Genomic DNA, 22,857 nt, shown 5'->3' with positions numbered 1-22,857 from the left:
GAGACTCGATTCCAAATAAAAAACAATCTCAGAAGAAACAAGTACAAAAAAGAAGAACAAACCCCTCGGAACACAAGTGCAGGAAAAAAAACCTGGGAAAGTTTTGTTGTTAGCCGGTTAGCATGTAATAAATACATGACTTAATTAATAAACGACCATATAACCTCTAATTACATTCTATTAATATGATTATTTATTAATCCCTTTACATTATTATTATTATTATTATTATTATTATTATTATTATTATTATTATTATTATTATTATTTCAGTCAGTATTTCCTTTGGAAATAACAAACAAATGTATAGAAATTAATAGACCAGATGGAAGACAAATAATCTGAATTTTTGCATTCGTCACAGTGACTCAGTGTAACATGTTAGAGAAGTTTACGAAGATACCAAGAAGCAGGGCAGTTTATTTTTTTGTAGCCCTCCGCCCTGCTCTTTGTTATCTTTATAAACCATAAAACCATAAACAAGTCTCCGTCTGTGGTGTGTGAGAGCCAGGAAATGATACACCATGTGGTACAGTAGATTAAATAAGATGTACAATGACAAGAAAAAGTTTGATGTGCTGAAAACAGTGTCCAATAAGAAGAATAAATATTGATCATGTCATCAAATAGATTCAAACTAAAGTAATGAGTCTGGGTTGAAAATGTAAGAAGTAGAAAGTACAGATTTTTGTGTAAAATTTTAATAAGTGAAAGTTAAAAGTTGTCCAAAAAATGAGTAGTAGTAGTGATACAAGAAAAATAATCTACTTATGTACAGTAATTAAGTATTTGTACTTCGTTACTTCTCATCTCTGGCTGGTGAGTTGCATTGATGGCATTAGTATTAATGTGTTTAATGGTGTTTGACAAAGTATATAATTTTTTTTAAATTTACATATTTACTTTACATTTTTAACATAGAAAACATAAAAAAAGTACAAAGAACTTGTGGATATTGTAACATTAAAAAGAGCATAGACTACTGCTAGATTGCAAAATTGCACCTATAAATACCAAACAATTGTGTAAGTTATCAGTTTTAATCTATTGAAATATCACAAGCCCCTCTTGATGGCCAGGCGCACAAAAAAAACCAAACAACATCAACAAAAAATGCCGCAGGAATGAAGCTCAGTGCTTTCTTGCCCTGCACAATCGTGCAGAAAAATGAGTCATCACATGCAGTATTAAAGAACAACATGCTGTTTTTTTTAGAGATGTTTTACACACCAAACACAGAAGCCCTTGCCTATAAGAGTAAGATAAAAACGTTTTAAATTAGTTATGAAGCAGCAGTGCTTTGAAGGAAGGCCAGGTTTTTGTGCATTATAAAACATTCATCCAGTATTGAGTGTTTATATTCTGGTGAAGGAATTTGAAAATTTCACACATTTTGGTGAACCTGATAACAGACAGCTGCACTGTACTGTACTACAAATTATTTGTGGAAATTGGACAGGAATGATTTATTACAATTTTTCATTTGAAGCAAATGGCTTTAAGAAGGTGCAGTAAGGTTCTTTGAGCCCAAAGCCGCATTTTTGTGTATGGTGGCCTCCATCTGAAACAAAAAAAAGTTAGGAACTCACATTACTCATGCATAAAGCACTGGCAGAAAATCGAGTAAAACATGCACAGCATTGTTCTCATGAACGGAAGTTATTCAAGATTTTTTTTCCTGTATTATTTAAAATATTGATATTTTTATTAGAATATTGACTTAACAGGATTGTCTAGTTCACTAAGCAAATTCTTATAATAGCGGGAAAGTACACCACAAAGCAAGATGATATGCCACCATATTCCGTCTACACAATAGATTATAGTTTACAGCCCATACTTTTTTGTTCTGCATTTTTTGTGTATTCAATAAGATTGTGTATTGATGATTACAAGCGTTGCATCATGGTCATGCATTATGGCATTTCATTCCAATATACAGTATACCAGTTAAAGATACTTGATCTAATTTGATTATTGTGCAAAATGTTTGCAATAATATGAGAATTTTCATATAATAATAGTCATACAATGTTTAAGCATCTAGGGAGTGAACCTGGGACGCTGGGATTCGCGTTACAACCCAAAGGGTGCCATCACTCAGTGGACCTTGCCACAGAGTCTAAGCGGTGCCTCAGGAATTGAGAAGGAGCCACCTCGGAAGAAAGGACTGAGGAGTAGTGTGGCAGAGGGTGCCACCACTGAATAGACCATCCCACAGAGTCTCATCGGTGCCTCAAGTATGTATCAAGGGATATCAACATCAAGTCCTACACAACAGATCTAATCATCTGGCGAACCAGTGACTGCTGTGAAAGGGCAGCTGACAACAAGGGAAAGACCTTGTGACAGCATGGAAAGACAGCTGACAGGAGGGAACAGACCCCAACGGGGCCGCCATGGGCTAGCTACCCGTGGCGGCGGGATCCAGCACGAGAGGTGCATGGGTCCCACCCACACATAGCTACGAAAAGCCTTAATAAGAAAACACCCCCTGAGCCAGCGAGAGCGGGGGCGGAAGATGGCTCGTGGGCGGATAACCCGGTAATGAACACAGGAACGGAACAGACTACGAGATTGATGATCAGCATACAGGAGACTCCGACAGTTACAGCAGGACATAAGCTCCAGAACTGCATTTGTGGTTGGACAAAGGTTACCTCCACCCAAGGCCTGAAAATACACCAGGGCAAAAAAGGGTGCCTAAAGAAGGGTCAACAGGGAAGACGCATCGACAGCTACTTTCTGAGAAGCAGGCCGAGTCAGTCGACAAAAGTTCAGCAGCAGGACACACACCACAGTCTGCAGGACATCAACACCCCTGCCCCAGACGAGGAACAACAAGGCACAAGAGGGCAACCTGAACCCAACCCATCACGACCAACAGCAGAGAAGAAGACTCAGGGGCGAAGGCCATTAGTTAAGTGGCCAAAAGCCTGCAACAAGACGATGTGGAAGGAGGCCAACACTGATCTCTGCAACATGCTGGAAGCGATCAGAGGCACAGCCTTGAAAAAGTTGGAAAGGATGGGCGATCTTATCTATGCCTACGGGGTGGAACGATTTGGAGTGGTCGAAGACAAACGAGCTACTCCTTCAATCACCACCAAGTCCAGAAGGCAGACAGAGATAGATCGCCTAGTCAAGGAGAGGAGACAGTTAAAGAAGCAATGGAGGAAGGCCATAGAGGAAGAGAAGGAGGGTATTAACCTGTTGCAGGAAGAGATTCGGGACAGGCTCGCAACACTGAGGAGAGCTGAAAACCTCCTAAGGAAGCGCAGAAGGAAGGAGCAAACAAGATCCCGCTTCTACAAAGATCCATTCAAATTTGTGAAGACCCTCTTCACAAAGGAGAAGAGCAGAAGTCTCTCAGTGTCAAAGGCCGACCTGGAAGAACATCTGAAAAACTCCTGCACAGATGACAGACACCAGGAAGAAGTTACACTCCCACATGACATGCCACCAGTCAACCCACCAGAGCATGAGCTGGATATCAGTCTACCCAGGTGGAGTGAGGTAGAACAAACCGTGCGCAGAGCAAGGGCCGCATCGTCTCCAGGCCCAAATGGAGTTCCATACAAGCTCTACAAAAGCTCCAGCTGTCCTGCGATTCCTCTGGAAACTGATGAGAGTAGTGTGGCAGAAGAAGGAGATACCAACATCCTGGCGGAGAGCCGGAGGGATCCTTATCCCAAAGGAAAAGGACTCTGCAGAGATCGGGCAGTTTCGCAGATCAGTCTTCTAAATGTGGAGGGGAAAATCTTCTTCAGCGTTGTCGCTCACCGGCTGGCAGGATACCTGCAAAGAAACAACTTGATCGACACGTCAATTCAGAAAGCAGGCATCTCAGGCTTCTCTGGTTGTGTAGAACATGCTAGTGTCATCTGGCATCAGTTCCAGGTCACCAAAAAGGAGGGAACAGATCTGCACCTGGTGTTCCTGGATCCTGCAAATGCCTTTGGCTCAGTCCCTCACAGCCTCCTCTGGACAGCCTTTGACTACTTTAGAGTGCCAGCAGCTCTTACAACCCTTGTCAAGGCCTACTTTAAGGACGTCCAACTCTGTGTGACAACAGCAGAGTACACAACAGCTTGGCAACACCTGGAAGTGGGAATTATGGCCGGTTGCACTATCTCCCCACTGGCCTTCACCTTGGCAATGGAGGTCATCATTCGGGCCTCTAGATGGACAGTTGGCGGACAGCAAATAAGACCTGGGCTGAGGCTGCCACCAGTCAGAGCTTACATGGATGACCTCACAACTCTCACCACAACCAAGGTTTGCACTGTACGGCTATTAAGTAAGCTCCAGGGCAACATCGAGCGGGCCCGCATGAAGATCAAGCCGAGCAAGTCCAGAAGCATTTCCATCATCAAGGGAAAGCTGTCAGACCACCAGTTCCACATCGGCAAGGAACCCATCCCAACTGTCTCAGAGAAGCCAGTGAAGAGTCTAGGTCGGTGGTATGATGCCTCCCTTAAAGACAAAGAGCAAGTAGAGCAGCTTAGGAAGGAGGTAGCCAGTGGCCTGGAGAACATCGACAGAACCCTGCTTCCTGGCAAGCTAAAGCTCTGGTGCATGCAGTATGGACTACTTCCACGTCTCCTATGGCCACTAACCCTCTACGAAGTCCCACTCTCAAAGGTGGAAAAGCTGGAGAGACTGGTCGGCTCATACGTAAGGAAGTGGCTTGGCCTTCCCAGGTGCCTCAGCAGTATTGGTCTTTATGGCAAAGGGATACTACACCTGCCCATTTCCAGTCTGGTAGAGGAGTACAAGTGTGCCAAAGTCAGACTGGAGATGATGCTACTGGATTCGAGTGATCCATTTGTAGCCCAAGCGGCCCCCATCTTGGCCACCGGAAGGAAGTGGACACCGATGGCTGCAACTGAGCAGGCAAAGGCGGCACTCAGACACAAGGACATTGTGGGCCGAGTGCAGGAGGGGAGGAGTGGTCTTGGACTTGGGGCCAGTACACCAGTGTGGAGCAAGGCCTCTCCATCTCAGAGACGCAAGATGGTGGTCCAGGAGGTACGGCGGGAGGAGGAAGCAAGAAGGTGCGCCCAGGCAGTGGCACAGGCAAAGCAAGGGCAGTGGATGGCATGGGAAGGAGTGGAGAAGAGGAAGATCTCCTGGAAAGAGCTGTGAGAAATGGAGACATTCAGGGCAAGCTTTACCATCCGGGCTGCCTATGATGTCCTGCCTTCTCCTGCAAACCTAAGCCAATGGTATGCTGAGGACCCCACGTGCCCTCTATGCCCAAGTCTAGCAACACTGAAGCACATCTTAGTGGGATGCAAGACCAGCCTCACCCAAGGGCGTTACACCTGGCGGCACAACCAGGTGCTGAAGTGTCTTGCTGCAGTGTTGGAAAATCGACGGACAAATGTGAATGCCCTTCCTCCCCCATCATCCCAGTGGCAGCCAACACCATTTGTTCGGGAGGGTGAGGTCAAGCCAACCTCACCACCATAAGATCAGACTATGGTCAGCTGGGTAGAGCAGGACTGGAAGCTGCTGGCAGACTTGAATAAGAAACTATGCTTCCCAGCTGAAATTGCAGCCACCAACCTGCGGCCAGACCTTGTTCTGTGGTCAGCCTCGCTCAAACTTGTCTACATCATCGAGCTCACCGTTCCCTGGGAGGGTGCAGTGGAGGAGGCCTATGAACGGAAATGGCTGAGGTATGCTAAACTTGCAGCCGATGCACAACAACAAGGCTGGAATGTAAAGGTACGCCCAGTGGAAGTAGGTTGCAGAGGGTTCGTAGCCACCACAACATCCAGGCTACTCAGGGAGATGGGAGTACGAGGAAAGGCCCACCAGCAGGCGGTCAAAGACCTCTCTGCAGCTGTGGAAAAGGGAAGCCAGTGGCTGTGGGTGAAGAGAAAAGACTCCGCCTGGTTCTTTAAGTGAGTTGATGGCATCTAGGGAGTGAACCTGGGACACTGGGATTCACTGCTGAACTCTCTGGAGGTGTCGTGGGCCTATCAGCGAAACACCCAGGAAGGAGGGCGCCCACTTGACAACCCAAAGGGTGCCATCACTCAGTGGACCTTGCCACAGAGTCTGAGCGGTGCCTCAGGAATTGAGAAGGAGCCACCTCGGAAGAAAGGACTGAGGAGTAGTGTGGCAGAGGGTGCCACCACTGAATAGACCATCCCACAGAGTCTCATCGGTGCCTCAAGTATGTATCAAGGGATATCAACATCAAGTCCTACACAACAGATCTTGAGCTATGTAGGTGTACTAAGTAAAGTAATAACAAACTATAAAAAGAATAGCAGTAGAGCATGAAATAACATTTATACACAAACAAAGTGATAAAAGAAAAATGTAAGTACCTCAAAGGACACTACAACAAAACTTATCCAAAAATTGTATTCAGTTACAAAACATCTAGCAAATTTAACCTAAAAAAATCCTTCCCAGTCATGTTAAATAAATGTGAGATTCTGTGATTATAAAGAATATTTGCTTATAATATGGTTTAGAAATGTTTTTTGAATAGGATAAATGCGATTAGTCAGAATACCTGTCATAGGGAACGTATAGAGCCAAATAACTCAGAAGAATCCAAAACGTTCACATCCGTTCAACAGCATAACAGATATATGATATTCATTTTTATGTCACGCTCTGGTTCAGTAGTTCTGGTCTGATTAATCTATGAAATATCAAATCTGACTAATCTACTAACTGTTGCATGCAGAGTGAGATGCTATTGTAAATATTTATTTATTATGGTGAACATGTCTATTTTGATAAATGGGCCAGGGCACAAGATAAATACAGTGATCTGGAGCGGATAACACTAGAAGAGTACAGTGGAAGAGATATTCTGCTTTGTCTGCATTATCATTGACAGCTTTAACTTTTTAAGGTGGCGGTTGTGTAAGCAGGAAATAAATACAAATCATTTGGGTATATTAAGGGTTTACTACATGATATTATTGAAAATATAAAAGCTTTGTGTCTAAAATGTGGTTATTTGCCTTCTGTATCATGCATTAAAATCATTTACAGCATGTTTGGCCATGGATTTGCCCTTAAATGTATTTCTTCAAGCCTAGTTGTTGGCAGATGACTCAGCTGGTTATTCATTTGAATTTAATTGAATATTTGTGTAGTACATTTATCCATTGACATTATCTCAAAGGAAGTTATGAGAATGCCAAGGGCATGAAAAATTGGCATGAAGGCTACTACTTACAATTTGGTCTCCTAAAAAGAATGATATATTTGCTATATCCTTCAGGCTTATGGTTTCTTTTTCCCAACATATTGAGATTTGTCCTCAAAGCTTCAACCATTCAATTGTGTAGAAATGTTTTTGTATGCTATAGCATTGCATCCGTATACTGGAACTAAGAAGTCCAAACCTGTTTCAGTATGACAATGCCCCTGTGTACCTGTGCACAAACCAAGCTCTATGAACACACAGTTTTCTAAGACTGAACTAGGAGAACTTCAGTGTCCTTCATAGAGCCTTAAACTTAACCCATGTGAACACCTTTGGGGTAAACTAAAAAACCAACAAGGCCTTCTTGCTGGGCATCGGCTCCCATCCTTTTTAGTACCCACAGCCACATTTTAAAATCTATTGGAAAATCTTTACAGAACAGTGGAAGCTGTTGCAGTAGCAAAAGTGAGTTAGTGCAGTTATATTACTGCCCAAGGTTTTGAAATGCACTGCTCAACATGTTTGGCCGTGTAATACTTTTGGCCCTGAAGTTAGTATATTTTTCAAGTCTTCATAATTATTCTAAAATGTTTGAAATAGTACAAAGAAAAACTTACATAAGTATTTCTACATTATTTATGGTGTATCAGCTAGCTACAGTTTAACTTTAGTGTTGTAAGGTTTTATTTGAATTAAGAATGAAAGCAAGTTAAAGCATTACATAATGGAACAAAATCAAAAGTATAAAAAGAGAAATGTAAGTACCTCAAAGGACACTACAACAAAACTTATCCAAAAATTGTATTCAGTTACAAAACATCTAGCAAATTTAACCTAAAAATCCTTCCCAGTCATGTTAAATAAATGTGAGATTCTGTGATTATAAAGAATATTTGCTTATAATATGGTTTAGAAATGTTTTTGAATAGGATAAATGCGATTAGTCAGAATACCTGTCATAGGGAACGATAGAGCCAAATAACTCAGAAGAATCCAAAACGTTCACATCCGTTCAACAGCATAACAGATATATGATATTCATTTTTATGTCACGCTCTGGTTCAGTAGTTCTGGTCTGATTAATCTATGAAATATCAAATCTGACTAATCTACTAACTGTTGCATGCAGAGTGAGATGCTATTGTAAATATTTATTTATTATGGTGAACATGTCTATTTTGATAAATGGGCCAGGGCACAAGATAAATACAGTGATCTGGAGCGGATAACACTAGAAGAGTACAGTGGAAGAGATATTCTGCTTTGTCTGCATTATCATTGACAGCTTTAACTTTTTAAGGTGGCGGTTGTGTAAGCAGGAAATAAATACAAATCATTTGGGTATATTAAGGGTTTACTACATGATATTATTGAAAATATAAAAGCTTTGTGTCTAAAATGTGGTTATTTGCCTTCTGTATCATGCATTAAAATCATTTACAGCATGTTTGGCCATGGATTTGCCCTTAAATGTATTTCTTCAAGCCTAGTTGTTGGCAGATGACTCAGCTGGTTATTCATTTGAATTTAATTGAATATTTGTGTAGTACATTTATCCATTGACATTATCTCAAAGGAAGTTATGAGAATGCCAAGGGCATGAAAAATTGGCATGAAGGCTACTACTTACAATTTGGTCTCCTAAAAAGAATGATATATTTGCTATATCCTTCAGGCTTATGGTTTCTTTTTCCCAACATATTGAGATTTGTCCTCAAAGCTTCAACCATTCAATTGTGTAGAAATGTTTTTGTATGCTATAGCATTGCATCCGTATACTGGAACTAAGAAGTCCAAACCTGTTTCAGTATGACAATGCCCCTGTGTACCTGTGCACAAACCAAGCTCTATGAACACACAGTTTTCTAAGACTGAACTAGGAGAACTTCAGTGTCCTTCATAGAGCCTTAAACTTAACCCATGTGAACACCTTTGGGGTAAACTAAAAAACCAACAAGGCCTTCTTGCTGGGCATCGGCTCCCATCCTTTTTAGTACCCACAGCCACATTTTAAAATCTATTGGAAAATCTTTACAGAACAGTGGAAGCTGTTGCAGTAGCAAAAGTGAGTTAGTGCAGTTATATTACTGCCCAAGGTTTTGAAATGCACTGCTCAACATGTTTGGCCGTGTAATACTTTTGGCCCTGAAGTTAGTATATTTTTCAAGTCTTCATAATTATTCTAAAATGTTTGAAATAGTACAAAGAAAAACTTACATAAGTATTTCTACATTATTTATGGTGTATCAGCTAGCTACAGTTTAACTTTAGTGTTGTAAGGTTTTATTTGAATTAAGAATGAAAGCAAGTTAAAGCATTACATAATGGAACAAAATCAAAAGTATAAAAAGAGAAGCAGTTAACAGTAATAAATGTAGCAATCTTAAGTAAGTTGTTTCTTTAGCAACAATGCCAAGAAACTAGCGAAATACTAACGTGTGAAAATAGGAACTAAAAACGTAAATATTTCAAAACAAGCATGATCTATAATTCTATGAAGTCTATAACGGAAGTATGGAACCAAACTCAAAGTCTTGGAATAAAACGCAAGATTGAAATGAGCAGACTTGCTTAAATTGTGATTTACAATCTGCCTGTGATTTCATGTTCGAACTGGATGGCTGTTCTGTGAAACGCTGATGTAACCCTTGCACAGTCAGAACCCACATATTAAGCAACAGCAAAGAAACATCGCCAAAGGATAAATATGCTAAACTCACATGAGGCTTAGAAACTAATCCACACTTTTGAACAATCCTCCACATTGCATTGCTTTAATATAAACAGCTGTCTGGCTGCTTCAGCTTCTTAACTGAACTTCAGACGGTTAAAAATGCAGCAGTTCACAATATTACAAGCTCCGTTGGATGCCTATTAAGCTCCACACTGACTAAAATGTCCTGCTTATGAAGTTTATAGTTCTGAATGCTTTAGGTCTGGTATATATTGCTGATATGCTAAATGAGAATGGACTACCTGAAGACATTCAGCTAAGACAGACCTCTGATTTCCTCAACTTTGAGATATTAAATTTTTTTCTTCTCACCAGCTTTACTGTAACTTGGCAATATTATATGGACAAAAGTTTTTAGGACAAAACACCTGACTTTACCAAGTATATTGGGTTCAAGGTTGGAGGCACACACTTGTATAGGATGTCTCTTTTCTTGAACTAGGAGACCCAAATCTGTTCCACAAACAATGGATCTTGAGTGGCCTATTATAAAATTCTGACTTAACCCTACTGAACAGTTTTTGGATGATCTGGAATGCTAACTGCACCTCAGGTCTCTTCACCCTACATCATTACCAACATCTAGTAGAACATCTTCCCAGATGTACAGTATAAGTATATAAGTTGTGTTTGGACACAACTTCTTATTCATTTTTAACATTGTACATTTATACTGAAGATACTGATATAATGACAGAGTATGGAATTATATAGCCAACATAAATGTGTTAAAAAACCCAGAATATGCTGTGTTTTTTTTTTTTGTTAGAACAGATCATCAGACCAGAGGACAGTTTTTCACTGATCTGATGTCTATTCCTTGTGTTTCTTGGTCTGAGGATGTCTCTTCTGCTTGTTGTTCTTCTGAAGTTATCGTTTCTTTGCTGCAATTCGACCACGAATGCCTGCCTCACACAGTCTCCTTTGAACATTGGATGTTGAAATATGTCTGGCAGTTAAACGCTAAAAAGCATTTATGTGGGCTCTAATCTAAGGTGCTATAAATCAACCATATTTGATGCTGATAATTAAAAAATTATTCTCTGCAGCAGAGGTAGCTGTTGGTCTTACTTTTTGGGGCGGTCCTCATGAGAGCCTCTTTCATCATAGCTTTTGATGGTTTTTGAGACTGCATTTCGGGATACATTTAAAGTTCTCGAGATGTTTGGATTGACTGACCTTTATTTTTTAAAGTAATGAACTTTACTTAACTGCATGTTTCTTGCCATAATATGGATTTGTATAGTAGTTGTACAGTAGTAGCACTAATATAGCTATTGACTCTGTACCCACCCTTTCCTCTGCACAAAAACGACTGATGGTCACATTTAAAAGGCATAAAATGTCACAAATAAACTCTTAAAAAAGCACACCTATAAATTGAAAACCATTGCAGTTGACTACCTTATGAATCTGGTGAGAGAATGCCATGATTCCATAAATGCAAGCCTTCAGTATTAATGTACAATGTTCAAAGATTATACAAATACATACCTTTCTTTGAAGATTCATTTCCTTCAGAGCTTCTCCCTTCAACCTTGCATAAGTTAGACAAACACATTAGCTAAAATTGTGCATACGTCCTATGACACCATATCACTGATTTATCATTATTCTCTATTTAAAAGCATATAAATAGTCCAAAAACTGTATTATATTTTAATAAAATTGTATCAATCTATCTAATTGTATGAAATTCACATTTGTATGTTTAGATTGCCAGTACTGATTCTTTTTTTCTTTCTTTCTTTCTTTCTTTCTTTCTTTCTTTCTTTCTTTCTTTCTTTCTTTCTTTCTTTCTTAACTTAAAAATAAAATTCAATTCAATTCAAATACTATATAATGCAATTACAATTTCATATATATATATATATATATATATATATATATATATATATATATATATATATATATATATATATATGAAATTGTAATTGCATTATATAGTATTTGAAATATAAACTTAACTGTATGTATGACATACATTCTATAACATAAATGTGTATTTTCAAGTTAATGTGTAATACAATATAAGCACTTACCAAACTCATATGATCATTATTCATAACTCTGTTGTGTATAAATAGCATATAAAAACTATAAATGTCTAAACTCTACTCTTGTTTTTGTTCTGGTGAATAATATGATGATTTAAGCATTGACATAATCTTATTCAGCAGAACCAAACGATCATGATTCAAAACTTCTCCAAACTATATAAAACAGTAAAGCAGAGGTCATTTTCTAATGTCCAACATGTTTGGTTGTAATGTATTACCTCTAGTGTTACAGGACTGGACATAGTTTCATATTCCTGGGCTTCAGATTGTTCATTTTCATGTTGATTTGTCTTAAGAAAGGAACAGTATTATTAATGTATCATAGTTTAATGAATGAATAAAAAATATCTGTCACTGATTATATGTATTATGTTTATGTACTAATTATTTATCTTTTTGCCCAAGAACAGAAATTGTTGCTACCCTTACTTGCTGTTTTGGATTTTTCATGCTTACGTATGTATTTTCAGACCTCTTGCGCAATGGGAATGTTTCACATTCTAAAGAAAAAAAAGGATGTTATACAATTTCATATAAAAATCATTATTTGTAATCTTGATATTGTTATCTCTGTACAAGCAATCATGTACAATAAAATGGAAAAATTTAGTAAATTACATACGTTTTTTCTTTTGCCAGATCGCAATCACAGCTATACAAGCTAATGCAAGCAGCAATCCCAAAACTACCAGCCACGCTAATGACCTTCTGTGGGAAAAGAAAAGAAATATATTCAGGTTCAAGTCAAGTTTATTTCTATATTCTATAATTATTTTAATGGACATTAACCAATAACCCTAACCCTAACCCTAACCCTGATGAGCAGCCTTTGGCAAGCGTGACAAGGAAAAACCCCCGTAGATGCTATGAGGAAGAAACCTTGAGAGGAACCAGATTTAAAAGGGGAACTCATCCTCTTTTTTAAACTATGAAACATTCACTGGAAATAATGAAACACTTTGAGTTCATATACAGGACAGTAAAATCACACCCTACAATATTTTGCTGATTTAAACCAAGAACATTTTTCTAATAACATACAGTAAATAATAATTAAAATCCTTCAAAGTTTTAGAGAAGAAGAATTGTACCTCTCCCAGCTGTTTGCAGGAGTCTTCACAGTGATGTGAACAGGCATCTGATTGTCTCCTCCTGAGCACCAGTACCATCCTGTATGGTCCATCGTCAGCTTGCTCATTGTCACGCTAAAACCCCCAGCCATACTGGTGAGCTGAACCAGAGCACCGCTCATGTTTCCAACAGTGCTCACACATGTACCACCAAGCTTACACCATTCCTTTTGATTCATCATTTGATGATGGCAGAAAATCACCACATGGCCACCCTCATATCCAGTTACCATCTGATTATCCACATACAGCACAGGAGTAGCTGAGAGGAAAAATCTGATTAATCAGATTGATCAGATTTTTTATTTTTTTAACTTATTTACTTGCCTCAGCCAAAGTTTTATTTCTGCCGCAGGATACCACAGATGCTGTGTTTTTTCTTGTTTGGTATTGATTTTTTAATCTTCAAGCACCATTACTTAACATTTAAGCAGGATATTTTAACCTTGTTTTTATTGCTTTATATTTAGTAGGCTATTCTTTGTACCGATTGGCCAGGCAATGAGAGCGAGAGAAGGTTGGATGGTGTGGAGATGGTGAAGCAAGAAGTGGATAGGTTTAGTAAGGGATAAGTGAGAGCAGCGATTAAGAGGATGAAGAGTGGAAAGTTGGTAGGGCCCGATGACATACCAGTAGAAGCATGGAGATGTTTAGGAGAGAGTTTTTAACAAGATTGTTTAACTGGATTCTGAAGGGTGAGAGGATGCCTGATGAATGGAGAAGGAATGTTCTGGTACCGATCCTTAAGAATAAGGGAGATGTGCAGACCTGCAGTAACTACAGGGGAATTAAGTTGATCAGCCAAACCATGAAGTTATGGGAAAGAGTAGTGGAAGCCAGGCTGAGAGAAGAGGTGACCATCTGTGAGCAACAGTATGGTTTCATGCTGAGGAAGAGCACCACAGATGCAATATTTGCTTTGTTGATGTTGATGGAGAAGTATAGAGAAGTCAGAAGGAGTTGTATTTTGTGTTTGTGGATTTAGACTGTAATATGCTGTAATATGCTTTCTCTAAATCCACAAACACAAAATACAACTCCTTCTGACTTCTCTATACTTCAGCTGTGTCAGAAGTATGTGAGGGTGGTGCAGGACATGTATGAGGACAGTGTGACAGCAGTGAAGTGTGCAGTAGGAACGACAGACTGGTTCAAGGTGGAGGTTGGACTGCATCAAGGATCAGCTCTGGGCCCTTTCCTGTTTGCAGTGGTGATGGACAGGTTGATGGACGAGGTAAGACAGGAGTCTTCACTATGATGTTTGCGGATGATATTGTGATTTGTGGTGAGAGTAGGGAGCAGGTTAAGAAGAGCCTGGAGAGGTGGAAGTATGCGCTGGAGAGAAGGGGAATAAAGGCAGTAGGAGTAAGACAGAGTACATGTGTGTGAATGAGAGTGAGGGCAATAGTGTGGTGCAGTTGCAGGGAGAAGAGGTGAAGAAGGTGGAGGAGTTCAGGTACAAAGTAACGGAGAGTGTGTTAGAGAAGTGAAGAAAAGAGTGCAGGCAGGGTGGAGTGGGTGGAGAAGAGTGACAGGAGTGATTTGTGATAGAAGAGTATCTGCAAGAGTGAAAGGGAAAGTTTATGTGACTGTGGTGAGACCTGCGATGTTGTATGTTTTAGAGACAGTGGCATTGAGTAAAAGACAGGAGGTGGAGCTGGAGGTAGCAGAGCTGAAGATGTTGAGATTTTTGTTGGGAGTGACGAGGATGGAAAGGATTAGAAATTAGTTTACTAAATAATAATTTATTTAATAAACTTTTAGCATTTCTGTCAGCATTACCCATGACCCTCTGCCTTCATTGCTAACGTTCCACAGTTAGGTGTCCATATAAACTTTCTTTCGGCTTCTCCCATTAGGGGTCGCCACAGCGGATCATCCGCATGTTTGATTTGGCACATGTTTTTACACTGGATGCCCTTCCTAACACAACCCTCCCCATTTATCTGGGCTTGGGACCGTCACTAAGGCTTGTGCAACCCTAATGGCTGGGGTTGTTTCTCTGACCGGGGATCAAACCCGGGCTGCAGCGGTGAGAGCGCCGCATCCTAACCACTAGACCACCAGGGAACCTACAGTTAGGTGTCCATATACCTTTGGCAAACCTAACTGATTACCATATCAACCTAGTCAGTTTCCAGGTTACTACAAAACAACAACAACTGGACACATTAAGCTGCTAGTGAATTAGTTACAGATTTGCCCTTTCCTGTATTAAAATATAGACTCTTCACTTAACCCAAATAACGTCCAAACCTAGGATCAGTTCTTGTCTTGTCATCATCACAGGTTTGTTATTATACATTTGAATTTCTCTATTACATTTTTAGCCACCTCAATTGTAAAAATGCCCTAAGTTCATACTTGGAAAACACAAAGCATACCGCATAGTAATCTTACCTTTTGTAACTTTTAGCTGAAACATTTTGTTTACATCATTTCCAAGGATTTCAACAGAGCACCAGTAACGAGCTGTATCAGTAGATGTGACATTCTTCATAGTCACAGTAAGTATATGCTGGGCTTTGTCATCTGAGATGGTGGTTCTCTGGTTAATTTTCTGAACATCTTTGCAGAAAGTCCATATATTTCCAACACACAGGTACTTTTTATCATCAATAAATTTAGCACCATATAAACAAGGAATGATGATAGACTTTCCCTCTTTTACAGACACATTATCCACTGTGATGACAGGCTGAGTAACTGCAGGAGCAAGAATGAACAAGAACATTTTATTAAATCTAAAGAGTAGAAATAATAAACTGAATACATATTTTAAAGATTTTTTCTGATGATATTCATGTAAACAGTAGATTAAGTGATTTCATGCATTGCTTTCCCTGACCCCGAAACTAATATAACAAATAAGCTTTGCTTTAGACATCCAGAGATATTGAAATTGATTATAGTGGTGTTTAGGTATTTGTCTTATTATTTTGCCTCAGTATACCACAACAATGGTTTGGAAAAGAAGCAATCAAAAATAAAGATTTTTGCGTTCAATGCATTCAAAAATGTACTTCCATTAAAAAATGTCAGTAATTTTTTTTATAGAACTTCCATTTTACAGGCTCAAAAATAATTCACAAAATAACATAATTAAAAATATATGGATTAGTTTTGATACTTGGATGAGGTCACTTGGTGCATTCAGTCTGGAATCTATCATTTAAACCATCAACCAAGTTGAGGTTAGGTGACTACCTGGCCATTAAAAACATTTTATTTTTTTGAAGTCCTTGGAAGTAATAAATGGCTGTAATATTCCTAAACAGTTAACGCAATATTTTGGTTGAACCAACTGAATTAAATCTATACTGTAGTACCGTCTTGACTGTTGTCTTACAAATCCATTGTGTTGCCAAAATGACAGAAATTGTGTAAAATATTTATGGACTTGACTGTTGATGTTGTTTGGGAATGATGGATCATTTTGACACCTATGATCTTCCTCTTGCTCTCAGCATCTGCCTGTTATAACCAATAATCGCTCAAATATTTTACATTAGAAGCCCTCTATGTATGTGAAATAATATTTCCTTATACAGGGAGTGCAGAATTATTAGGCAAGTTGTATTTTTGAGGATTAATTTTATTTGAGGATTTAATTTGAACAACAACCATGTTCTCAATGAACACAAAAAACTCATTAATATCAAAGCTGAATATTTTTGGAAGTAGTTTTTAGTTTTAGCTATTTTAGGGGGATATCTGTGTGTGCAGGTGACTATTACTGTGCATAATTATTAGGCAACTTAACAAAAAACAAATTCATACCCATTTCAATTATTTATTTTACCAGTGAAACCAATATAACATCTCAACATTCACAAATATACATTTCTGACATTCAAAACCAAACAAAAACAAATCAGTGACCAATATAGCCACCTTTCTTTGCAAGGACACTCAAAAGCCTGCCATCCATGGATTCTGTCAGTGTTTTGATCTGTTCACCATCAACATTGCGTGCAGCAGCAACCACAGCCTCCCAGACACTGTTCAGAGAGGTGTACTGTTTTCCTCCTTGTAAATCGCACATTTGATGATGGACCACAGGTTCTCAATGGGGTTCAGATCAGGTGAACAAGGAGGCCATATCATTAGATTTTCTTCTTTTATACCCTTTCTTGCCAGCCACGCTGTGGAGTACTTGGACGTGTGTGATGGAGCATTGTCCTGCATGAAAATCATGTTTTTCTTGAAGGATGCAGACTTCTTCCTGTACCACTGCTTGAAGAAGGTGTCTTCCAGAAACTGGCAGTAGGACTGGGAGTTCAGCTTGACTCCATCCTCAACCCGAAAAGGCCCCACAAGCTCATCTTTGATGATACCAGCCCAAACCAGTACTCCACCTCCACCTTGCTGGCGCCTGAGTCGGACTGGAGCTCTCTGCCCTTTACCAATCCAGCCACGGGCCCATCCATCTGGCCCATCAAGACTCACTCTCATTTCATCAGTCCATAAAACCTTAGAAAAATCAGTCTTGAGATATTTCTTGGCCCAGTCTTGACGTTTCAGCTTGTGTGTCTTGTTCAGTGGTGGTCGACTTTCTGCCTTTCTTACCTTGGCCATGTCTCTGAGTATTGCACACCTTGTGCTTTTGGGCACTCAGTGATGTTGCAGCTCTGAAATATGGCCAAACTGGTGGCAAGTGGCATCTTGGCAGCTGCACGCTTGACTTTTCTCAGTTCACGGGCAGTTATTTTGCGCCTTGGTTTTTCCACACGCTTCTTGCGACCCTGTCGACTATTTTGAATGAAACGCTTGATTGTTCGATGATCACGCTCAGAAGCTTGGCTATTTTAAGACTGCTGCATCCTCTGCAATATATCTCACTATTTTTGACTTTTCTGAGCCTGTCAAGTCCTTCTTTTGACCCATTTTGCCAAAGGAAAGGAAGTTGCCTAATAATTATGCACACCTGATATAGGGTGTTGATGTCATTAGACCACACCCTTCTCATTACAGAGATGCACATCACCTAATATGCTTAATTGGTAGTAGGCTTTCCAGCCTATACAGCTTGGAGTAAGACAACATGCATAACGAGGATGATGTGGTCAAAATACTCATTTGCCTAATAATTCTGCACTCCCTGTATTTTGTTCCACTCAACCTGTAAAAAGACTTTTTTTTAATTTTATTTACCCCATTTGAACTTTTCCACATTTCGTAGTGCAGTGAAATGGACTCAACTGTGATTCTATGCTATAAATCTTTAAAAATATTCCAAAATATTGAAGACTGTGAGTGTATGGGTTGGTGGTAGGTATGGAAAATCACATGACTGCATAATTGTTCATATGTATAATTAATGTATTCATGGATGGTCCAGTTCTGGGAAAATGTGAAAAGGTTTTGGTTAAAAAACACCACAAAAATGTATTGAAAAAATTTTATTGAAAAAATTTATCCATTACCTGGAGCACCATTCAATTTATTAATTTCAAAAATTCAATAATGAAAGAATATGGCACAACTGTGTGGAGACTGCTATCCACTGTGAATAGGTAAAAAAAGGATGTGAGTGAAAGAAGCATTTGAGAACTTATGTTCCAATTTGTAACTACACAATGAGAAAAAGTTTAAGGGGTTTTAGTAGTTTAGAAAATTACTGTGTAATCATAAATAGACAATAAAGTAGTAGGCTACTGTATTGTACAAGACATGAACAGCTTTTAAAAAACACTGAAGCTTTTAACCTTCTACCTTCTCTGCAATATTGGTACATTACAATGCTGTAATGTGGAATGTAAAAATATACATGCTATTCGCTGTGAGTGGTCTAGTTTGGAGTCTGTTCCATTCATTCAGGACTTTTTAGGATAGGGTACTGTTAAAAGAAGCGCTTTAGTCTAGAGCTGCAACAAATAAACAATCAAGTTATGGGTTAGTGTGACTGTAAGATAACAAAACTGCATTGGAAAATGTCGGACAATACAGGGTCAACTGGCAGCAGGAAAAAGTGTGTATCCCAAGTCATCCAAGCCAAGCATTTTATATTAAAAGCAACAAAGAAAGATGTACCTGAAAGTTATGCAAAGCGGAGCTGTGTGGCATACCACAGTGATGCACAAGCACGCAAAAAGAAAACACACTGGTGTCACAGTGAAACATCGTCACTGTATAATCCTCATCATGTGAAAATTGTATAGTTTAATGAATGCTATTGTGTAAACTGTTTGTTCTGTGACTCACGAGCATCAGGTTGTGCAATCTGCAATCATCTATCTATCTATCTATCTATCTATCTATCTATCTATCTATCTATCTATCTATCTGTCTATCTGTCTATCTATCTATCTATCTATCTATCTATCTATCTATCTATCTATCTATCTATCATCTATCTAGTGTATTTTCTTAAATGAAAATAGTCAAAACAATGTTGTATTATATTTTATATTGTTTTTCTTATTAATTGTATCTGCAAAATACAATACAAATGTTGATTTACACAAATCTCTTCACATTTCATACTCAAATGCTGTTTTTTTTAATTTTTTAACGGAAAGAAACAACCCAGCATGAGTGAATTTGTTTAAAGGAGACATCCTCCCAAGAACTTCTCAACAAGCAGCCACTATAAATTTAAAGATATAAATATCTAAAATAAAGAGATTTAAACTCAATATGTGGCTTTTGCATTTTTTAAGTACACTTTTATACATAAATACCCTGAATTTGGGTTTCATATAGTTATAATAATCAAAAATCTAACTAAAAATATAAACGAGCTTAGAAGAAGAAAAATAATTGTCAGATTAATCGATTATCAAAATAATCGTTAGTTGCAGCCCTACTGTTCGTAAATGGCTGCATTCACCATGCAGCCACACTGGGACTGTTCTGCTCCATGTTCCTCTGAGCATCAGAAATATCTATTTATTTCCCAAGCTACTAAAATAACATTCATGAATAACTGTCTGTCCTGTTATCTAGGTGGTGAACTGTCATTATTTTTAATCTCATTTAATTTCATTGAGTTAACTCTCTTACATGGATTTCTTTTCTTGCTAGTATTTACAGATGCTATTTGTCTGAGCATAAGGAGGTTACTGAATAAGACAAGCAATGTACGTTGTAGGGCATCTGCTTTAAGCTGCAACCATACCCTCTACATAACACCTGTACATCTAATCATTTATACAATTATCCACTCAGCTAATCTTATTGAAAAGATAACTTTATTTCGGCTTCTCCCGTTAGGGGTCGCCACAGCAGATCATCCGCATGTTTGATTTGGCACATGTTTTTATGCTGGATGCCCTTCCTAACGCAACCCTCCCCATTTTTCTGGGCTTGGGACCGGCACTGAGAGTGGCTGGGGTTGGTTCCCTGACCGGGGATCGAACCCGGCCGCAGCAGTGAGAGCGCCACATCCTAACCACTAGACCACCAGGGAACCCTCACATTGAAAAGATAAATCTTTTAATATACACTATCAGGGGAAAATCTCAGTCCTACTAACTCCAGCTGTAGCTTGGTTGTTGAGGCTTAAGGGCTGGTTTGAGTATTTCAGAAAGTGATGATCTGAAAAGTTTACATACAGTCTGTATAGTTTACATAGAGTGATGCGAAAAACAAAAAAACATCCAGTAAGAAGCTGTTATAAGTGAGGAAAGAGTTCAGGGGGAAATGGGCATACTATTTTGAGTCTGACTAACACAACAAGCACTCTTTACAACCATTATGAGCAGAAAAGCATCTGGGAATGCACATTATGTCAAACTGTGAGGTAGGTGGCGTACACAGGGAGAAAACCCCACCATGCCCCACATCTGTCAGGCACAGGCTGACAGAAACTAGACTTGGCTTTTATTTATGCAAAATATGATTTTTCTCTCTTTACTATTGAGTTCCTTGGATTGCATGAGTTTTCACACACGTTTGAATTTCCTATCTTCAGGGGTACAAGCGCAAGCAAGTGCAAGTAAAAAGATTCATGTTTGTATTAAATGGTTTTAAAGGCCCAGGAAAATTACTCAAAAATAACTTTGTATTCTGACATTTTTGAGTCACTCAACCTGGATAAAAGCATTTGCCCAAAAAAAAAAAAAAAAAAGTGTTTTGTATACAGCTGCATATCCTGGTGAAAACATGCAATGGACTGTTTTTGTTAAGCCTGACGTTGCTAAAAAATATCTTGAGGCCAAATTTGAGCCTTTATTCAATAACAGAAAAACCAAAACAATATTATCTTTAAAAATAATCCTTTGTAATTACAGCCAGTGAAGATACCCACAATGCTCGGTTTCTTTATCTTTATGCATATTTTGATTCACATATCGTGCTTTTACTTTTTTCTTGTTTTTGTATAGCACTTATTCTTAAAGCATGCTTTCAGCACAAAATGATTGCCATTATCAACAACATTCCTTTACGACTTTTCATACAAGTGCAGCATGAGAAAAGTGGAGAAAATTGAACAACAGCATCCCTGTGTAACCACAAGCTTTAGAAATCAAATGAAATGATGGCATTACAACACCATAAAACTCCAGCAGCCTGCTGAGAAATGTGAGCTGTTTCACCACACCCATTTCCTCATTTCATCACAAATCATCAAAAACAAAAACATCCTTAGAGTTATATAAAAAAAAGCCATTTATATAAAATCGCCATTTTTAATTTTCCTGACAATTTTCCCACATAGGGGTATGTTTGCTATCATAAAATTTTTGTCCACAAATAAGCACCATTTCATTTTACATGGTTATTATGGTTAGTGTTGAGCAAGTGATCAAACTACATTCCACCACACAAAACCAGTCATATTTCTCTTACCTGTACACTTCACCATGATGAACACAGTAAGAAGGAGCAACTTGGCCATCCTCGTCATCATCATGCAAGCGTGAGAAGTCAAGCGAACAGCTTCTCAGCTGTTTTGACTCGTTCCCTGCCCACTCATTTTGTACGTACATGAGTGACAACAAACATTGCGCTCACATGCTTCTGTAACGTAACTCATATATGTTACGTCATTATTTCATCCCCTTGAGTTATCTTATTGTACTGATTCCAAGGTTAAGAGGAAGTATGTTTTTGAGGCTCATCACCATTGAATAAATATTGAATAATAATTATTATTATAATAACATACATAAACAAAGAAACTGACTTCAATGGGGGAAAAAAAAAAAACAAGAAAATGAGGATAAGGAAAGTGATAACAGAGAGCCATTACTCCAATATAAAGTTTTCCTATGACAGAACGCTCGTCTCTTTTACACAAGTCACCGGTGATTATTGAATTATTATTTTTCTACATTAAAGAATGACTTCATACTTTTTATACCACATTTTAATGCTGTAAAAGTTACTGACATATGCTACACTTCTTGGTGACATAAAGTGTCTGTCAAAAGTTTGAAAACACTCGTCTTCTATGGCTTTTGGGACAAGCCTTTTTTCCCTGTTGTTTATTTGTAACTTAGTAAAAGGCATATTCACAACAATTGGACAGTGAATTACTAAAAGAAAGTTGTGTGGACAGCGGAGTACAAAGTTGACATTTTTGGTTCAAACTGAAAGATATGAACAGGAGAGAAGATGTCACACCTACAGACATGGCGGAAAAGCTGAATAGTTTGAGGTTGTTTTGGAGTAGAGAAGGTTGGAGATTTATTTCTAGGTAAAAGGAATACTGAACCAGCATGGTTACTATTTTATTCTTCAACACCATGCAAATCTGTGTGGTCAACCGACTTCACCGTACTGCTCTGGGATGAAGTCAGAATA

The 22,857-nt window shown here is 38.6% G+C and overlaps 2 protein-coding genes across 3 annotated transcripts; one reads left to right on the top strand and one right to left on the bottom strand.

Moving 5' to 3' along the window:
- Positions 1 to 704: 704 nt before the first annotated feature.
- On the bottom strand, positions 705 to 22,024 carry si:ch1073-59l16.1. 2 transcript variants are annotated; one of them, XM_046848487.1, is made up of 8 exons: positions 21,901 to 22,024; positions 15,508 to 15,813; positions 13,069 to 13,369; positions 12,600 to 12,685; positions 12,434 to 12,477; positions 12,196 to 12,267; positions 11,412 to 11,454; positions 705 to 1,561 (listed from the first exon to the last, which is right to left on the bottom strand). In XM_046848487.1, the coding sequence occupies exons 1-8, from the start codon at positions 21,962 to 21,964 to the stop codon at positions 1,470 to 1,472; spliced, it is 1,008 nt and encodes a 335-aa protein (XP_046704443.1). In that variant the 5' UTR covers positions 21,965 to 22,024; the 3' UTR covers positions 705 to 1,469. The 2 variants fall into 2 exon arrangements, with proteins under 2 accessions (XP_046704443.1, XP_046704442.1); XM_046848486.1 differs by having other exon boundaries at positions 707 to 1,561; positions 12,407 to 12,477.
- LOC124385259 lies at positions 2,113 to 5,445 on the top strand. The gene is made up of 2 exons (XM_046848482.1): positions 2,113 to 4,103; positions 4,134 to 5,445. Exons 1-2 carry the CDS (start codon positions 2,548 to 2,550, stop codon positions 5,146 to 5,148), a joined length of 2,571 nt encoding a protein of 856 aa, XP_046704438.1. The 5' UTR covers positions 2,113 to 2,547; the 3' UTR covers positions 5,149 to 5,445.
- Positions 22,025 to 22,857: the final 833 nt, after the last annotated feature.

This window comes from Silurus meridionalis, chromosome 4, assembly GCF_014805685.1.
Source record: "Silurus meridionalis isolate SWU-2019-XX chromosome 4, ASM1480568v1, whole genome shotgun sequence".
Lineage (NCBI taxonomy): Eukaryota > Metazoa > Chordata > Actinopteri > Siluriformes > Siluridae > Silurus > Silurus meridionalis.
This window is presented reverse-complemented; position numbering and strand designations above follow the sequence as displayed.